Below are 6000 nucleotides of genomic sequence, written 5' to 3'. Positions count from 1 at the left end.
CGCCACTAATCCGCGACGCACATGTTTGACGCAGAACAAAAATAAGACTTCCGGATTTGGCGATGTATCTTCAAAATAAAAGCACGGAAAGTTTTACTGTGACAAACAAAAAGATATAAAAATGTATAATACACAACGCCTTTATCGTATAGATGTGTGAATTTTGTCCTTCTTTTTTGTTCTTTCAATTAAGTATCATCGAATTGAATTTGGTATCTTAGTGGTTGTTGATACTAGATTATTATTTATCGAAACTTCTTTGTTCAAAAAAGATAGCATATGAATAATAGTTTTATGAAAAAGAATACTCTAGTATCACATGTGACCCTGGTTTAACACAAGCAAGATGCATTTCTAAGTTTGCACTGACGATGGTGGTTAGCAGTACAATCGTCTATAACTATATTATGATCGTCGTCAATTTGTCTTCTGACATATGATTTATTTTGAAAGAAAAGAAATTCGTCTACCTTTTATTTACTACAGCTAGCTTGACGTTGAACCGGTTTATGTTGTGATTGTGCTGTCTCAGTATGTGAATTTAGCTATTTAACTTACTTGTTTTCTTAACATAGCATCTTTGCATGGCTGTCACTTTTTCCGTCAGTGCAGTGGATCAACTAGTCTAATTACGAAGGTAATGCAAGTGTTATTATAATCAGATGTAAAAGTTAGCTTAGAAACGGCTAACATTTAGCTTGAACCAGCACTGATATATAGCTCGGTTAGTGATTTATATATAAGATATGGTTAAATCTTACAAAAGCTAAGTTAGTTTGCTTTAATTAGATGGCAACTAAAATTTGACTTTAATGAACAGGAAAGGACAAATTTTATTCTCGTGTGTTGAGACAGACACAATGGCAGAAGTCCAACGTGGCGAGATCTGTTCACTTGAGTCCACTTTAAATCAACCATCTTGTGTTTCCTCAGGTGTCTTGGGGGCTTGATGCTGTCCATTCCTGTCCTGACCTGTGCCAAGTGTCGGTATGGATGAAGAGACCCTCGAGGCAGCCATCTCCACCTACGGTGCCCAGTTGCAGCAGGTGGAGACAGCCCTGTCAGCTGGCCTGGACCCCTCCCAGCAGTCAGACCTGCTCAAACTGAAAGATGACCTTTGTCAGCTGATAGAGCTCACAGAGGCCAGCCTGGTGTCTGTCAAAAAGAGTCGGCTTCTGGCCAGCCTCGAGGACAGTAATGGACTACAGTCAAACACCTCGGAGGCAGAAGCTGACACAAATAGTAAAAACGTCAGTTTAGCCTCTGAGTTTGCTGCTTTCTACTCTGAACTCGGAGAGTCTTCAGGCAGCAGCTCTGATACCAGAGAGAGGGACAAGGAGGAGGAAGGTGTGGTAGAGGATGGTGAAGAGGAGGAGGAGGACGAAGAGGAAGAAGATGCACTCAGTGGTACCAAAGTAAGAGCGCCCTACCGGACAAAATGGGGGACTCTGGAGTATCACAATGCCATGGTGGTGGGGGCAGAACCGCCAGATGGAGAAGAGGCGCAAGTACGAGTGCTGTATGTCTACCCCACCCAGAAGTCTATGAAACCCTGTCCGTTCTACCTAGAGGACAAATGCCGCTTCCCGGATAATTGCAGGTAAAGTACCACTGTTTGGTTTTGGGTTGTTGTGTTTTAACTTGCTCATATCCGCCTTTCTTGTAAGAGCAGATACACCATCCCGCAGGTGTCTGGTCATCCTGAAAGAATTCCCAATCAGGGTCAGAGTGGAGAGGTCTGGTGTCCCATGACTGCATCTAAATGCTATTTCTGAGGATTCGACTCTGATACAAATAAATGACAGTGGATGTGTTTTCTAGTACAGTGTGAACGTCAGTAAGCCATATGCTTGAACCCCTTGAGTATTTACTGTGTGCTACACAGAGTGTTTGTCTTTTTTCTCTTTTTGTCGAAGGTTTTCCCACGGTGAAGTGGTGTACGTGTCGGAGCTCAGACAGTTCCTTGAGTGTGACCTCAGTAATCTTGAAGAGGGCTCGTCCTGCTTGGCTCGACATGAGGATGGCATCTGGTACCCAGCCAAAATCAAAGGTAGTGTGTTGACAGGGCCAGTTTTGACCATGTGTTCTACAGTAAACACTGCCAGAATTGGCACTGAATTCACATTAAGGTTGATTCAACTGAAGTAGTGTCACCTTGTCAAAAAATGTAACACGGTAGATACAGTTCCTGAAAATCTACAACAAGTAATGCACAATGTAACAAAACAATCAAAACAATGGCACATGAAATACATCCAGTTACTTTAAATGTTTTGCTAACTCAGATGTTTCCTCTCAATGTAGAAATCGACAGCGGTTTCTACACTGTGAAGTTTGACTCGCTGCTGCTAAAAGATGTTGTGGTCGAGGCCGACTGCATTATCCCGCCTTTAAGGGAAGACGACTCCCTCTCCTCTGACTCCGACCTGGACGACACCAGAGATGGAGATGATGTGGCTTATGCAAAAGGTGTGCCTGGATATGTGTATTGTCATAGAACTGTGGAGGCAAAGTATGAGCCCCCTAATGGCCTTGTATTAAATTCTACATGCCAATAAAAATTTGAACATTTTAATTAGTTTGAAAGCTGTTTGATGCCATTTCTCTCTCATTAAGTAACTGTTTCTTCTTTGATTTTCATTTGTTACCCAAAAGTTATGGACTCTGCTGAAGAACCCACAGAAACATTAAACAATGCAAGTTTTGGTGGCTGGGAGGCACATACCAGAGGCATCGGATCCAAGCTTATGCTCAAAATGGGTTATGAATATGGGAAAGGTAAGTGCAAGTGCACATTAAGCGCATTGTAGGGTCTGATGTATTTTTTTAACCAAAATGAGCTATACACGACACTACACTCTATAGCACATATGTCAAAGTCAAGGCCCGCGGGCCGGATGCGGCCCACAAATGATTTATATGCGGCCCCCCGGATTATATGTGATTAGTATTAGAACTGGCTGCAGCCGCCCGCTGGTGTTTTGCACGCACCAATACTACATTCCCCACAATGCAACAGTGGCCCGCGAACTCACTGCAGCGCGGCAAACGGGCCTCGGCTTCATTATTCATCAGCAGCCAGAACAGATGTTAACTTTCAGTTACCCACTCCCCAAAAAGGAAAGTATTGTTTTGTCTGTGTAGATTTTTGTATTTTAATTTATTTTATTTATTTAGATTTATTTTTCAGTTGAACTCAACTTGCCTGTTGAAAATGTTTTCCCTTAATTACTGACAGAGCCATAAGAAAATATTGCTTTATTCATTTAATGCACAGGACTTTTTTTCTTTGAAGGAAGTGTGTTTTTGTCTGTGTGCCTGTTGAAAAATGTTTACACTTGAAATTACTGACAGAGCCATGAAAGAATATTGGATTGTTCATTTAATCATTAAATAATATACATTGTGTTTGATCTTAGTTAAATAGGCTATGTGCAATCATTAAAATATGTTTTAATTAACATTGAACCAGTCCGGCCCTCGGCTTGTAGCAAATCTGTTTCTTTGGCCCTCTGTGTATTTGACTTTGACATCCCTGCGGTGTGACATATTTAAAAGATTTCTAACACATTACATCAGTTGTATTGTCATCTCATAGCATGAAGGCCTCAGTTTTAACCTCACCAGGGCTAACTGAGGCATTCATATATGCTATGAAATCCTTATGACATGGAAAATAAACATTAACAGACATACAAATGTAATCAAATGAGTCGTGCACAAACTTTCAATCGATGGATCACAAAAGATACAATAAAAATCAGTTAATTCACTGAAGCAATAAGATGATTAACAAGACACTAAAGTTAGACATTGCAGAGTGTATCACATGTCTTATGTCCATAAAACTTATACACACTTTGTTTTATTAGGAGGGAGAATGAAATCATGAACATGCTGTGTGATTAAACACAGAAATCATGATTAACAACAAAACATGCAGACATGTACCACAATGTTAAAGTAAAATTACAGAGAATGAATCAGATTTTTGAGAATATGGTCTTGCTTGTAATTATACACTACGATTGACGAAGATGTAGGGAATATGTAGGCACTGTAATTGAACTTTTGGGTAACTGATTCTGATTCACAGTAAATGATCTACATATAAAAATGTGTTGGAATGACAGAATGCATTTAACATTTTCTCAGCTTCTTGCTTTTCGCTGTATATACAATAGATGTCCAAAATAAAATGGAAAGTGTTCCTCTTCCTCACTGAGACACTTTTGTTTTCTCAGGCTTGGGAAAGATGCAGGAGGGTCGAGTAGAGCCCGTCATGGCAGTGGTCCTACCCAAAGGTAAGTCTCTGGACCAGTGTGCCGAGCTCACCCAGAGACGCACCCAGAGCAAGGCCGCTAAGGATGGCACCCAGACAGGCCGGCCAAAGAGACGCAGAAAGCCTAAGAGCGCCACCGGAGGGCGCCATACCGTCTTTGACTTTCTCAACCACAAGTTGGGAGGCAAGGGCACCGATCCTGCTGAGGGGGGTGCTGCTGCGCCTTCAGCAGCAGCTGGCTTGGAGGCTTACAGGGGAGGAAAAGGCACCAAGAGGAGTCTGAATGTAAAGCTGTTCCAGGCTGCTGAGAGGGTGTCCCAGACTGAGAGGGAAATCCAGAAACTGAGTGAGTCACTCGGCAGACAAACAGGAAGGTCAGTACTGAGTCCTGTCCTCGTTGTTGATGTATTGGCACATTTCTATATATATGTTTAATCAGGCTTTTGTGAAGATCAGCTAATTCCAGTGGAACCTCAGCTCCCTGTTATCTCCTCTGTGGAGAGTACAGGCAGTGTCCTGATGATCAGCAATCATAGCACAACTGCTACTTACACATACAAACGTAAATGCACTGCTTACACAGCTATAATTAATTGTAAAATACAAGCTAGTAGGTATGAAGCCCCTGTCAATTTTAGTGGTAATTAATCTGAATTAGTATATAAGAAGGCTTGTATAAAAATTGTAAACAAGGCGTAAAGATTCAAGGTTAGACGCTCGTTTCTGTGGCCAGCTCATTCTGGAAAAGTGCAGCTAAAAACCAACTTGTTCCCCGTCTCTCCCCCAATCTATTTGTTGTTTGTGTGTGCGAAGGGATGCATCCAGAGTGAAGCAGCTGGAAGAGAAGCTGTCAGCGGCCCGCCGGCTGCTGGCCCAGCAGAAAGCCCAGGAGCTGTCCATCCAGAGAGAGCACAGGAAGGCTGACACACACAAGAAGATGACTGAGTTCTGAGCTCAGTTCCCTCAAAGACTCGGAGGATAAAGGAAGCACTGCTTACCTGAAGTGAACTTTTGTCCCTTGCCTGTTGTCAGTTATTTGCTACACTGGTTTTTAAAGACATTTTTTAGCATCATAGATTTGTGCTGGCGGTGGGGCCCACTTAATGCAGAACGGATCATTTGCTGAAGATCATTTCTGCTTCTCATTTTGTTTCCAAGAACCGAGCAGTTTATTTTGTGGTAACAGCTGTTTGCTTTCCAATTGTTATGTTTCACAATGATGTTACAAACAACATTTTATTTGCGAGGAAAATTTTGTCTCAGCGTATTTGTCTTTATCAGCACTAAAATCCCTGTTTTTACTACTGTGCATTTCCCCGTCTTTTCCAACACACACGTTTCCACAGCTAAACTCCAGTGTAAAGAAATGTTTCTCTACCACAGAATCTTTAATGTGCTCTTTGTTACACAGCACTCCTCTGCAGGAGTCTTCAGTTATTCTGGCCAGAGGCTGCCTCAGTATTCCTTGACTCGGATTTCTGTCTGATTTTAAAATTACATCCTCAGGAGTTGGGAGACCTTTACAGAGTTTAGAAGCGAAGCCCCTACATTTGCCCACGCCTCTTACCGGCTCATACGGTAGTCTTTGAAGCTACGATTGTAACCTCTGTATTAAATAATGAATTTGGAGAGCAGCTCGTCTGCTTGTAGATTGGACACACATAGCCTGTAGGCGGTGGGTGTGTTTGAAACTCATGTTACATCTAACTGATGTTAGG

At 42.0% G+C, this 6000-nt stretch overlaps 1 protein-coding gene across 1 annotated transcript; it reads left to right on the top strand.

Annotated features, from left to right (window-relative positions):
- The first annotated feature begins 495 nt into the window (after positions 1-495).
- Positions 496-5749, top strand: zgpat (zinc finger, CCCH-type with G patch domain). Its single transcript, XM_041946312.1, has 7 exons — positions 496-637; positions 934-1600; positions 1917-2050; positions 2305-2469; positions 2656-2778; positions 4245-4656; positions 5096-5749. Exons 2-7 carry the CDS (start codon positions 990-992, stop codon positions 5232-5234), a joined length of 1584 nt encoding a protein of 527 aa, XP_041802246.1. The 5' UTR covers positions 496-637; positions 934-989; the 3' UTR covers positions 5235-5749.
- The last annotated feature ends 251 nt before the right edge of the window (positions 5750-6000 follow it).

The sequence above is a fragment of the Chelmon rostratus genome, chromosome 10 (genome assembly GCF_017976325.1).
Source record: "Chelmon rostratus isolate fCheRos1 chromosome 10, fCheRos1.pri, whole genome shotgun sequence".
In the NCBI taxonomy this organism is placed as follows: Eukaryota; Metazoa; Chordata; class Actinopteri; order Chaetodontiformes; family Chaetodontidae; genus Chelmon; species Chelmon rostratus.
This window is presented reverse-complemented; position numbering and strand designations above follow the sequence as displayed.

Excerpts from the sequence above, each read along its gene's own strand:
- zgpat (XM_041946312.1), top strand. The coding sequence starts at position 990 with ATGGATGAAGAGACCCTCGAGGCAGCCATCTCCACCTACGGTGCCCAG. Across the intron at positions 2,051-2,304 it reads GTACCCAGCCAAAATCAAAG|AAATCGACAGCGGTTTCTAC; the intron begins GTAGTGTGTTGA and ends CTCTCAATGTAG. Across the intron at positions 2,470-2,655 it reads TGATGTGGCTTATGCAAAAG|TTATGGACTCTGCTGAAGAA; the intron begins GTGTGCCTGGAT and ends GTTACCCAAAAG.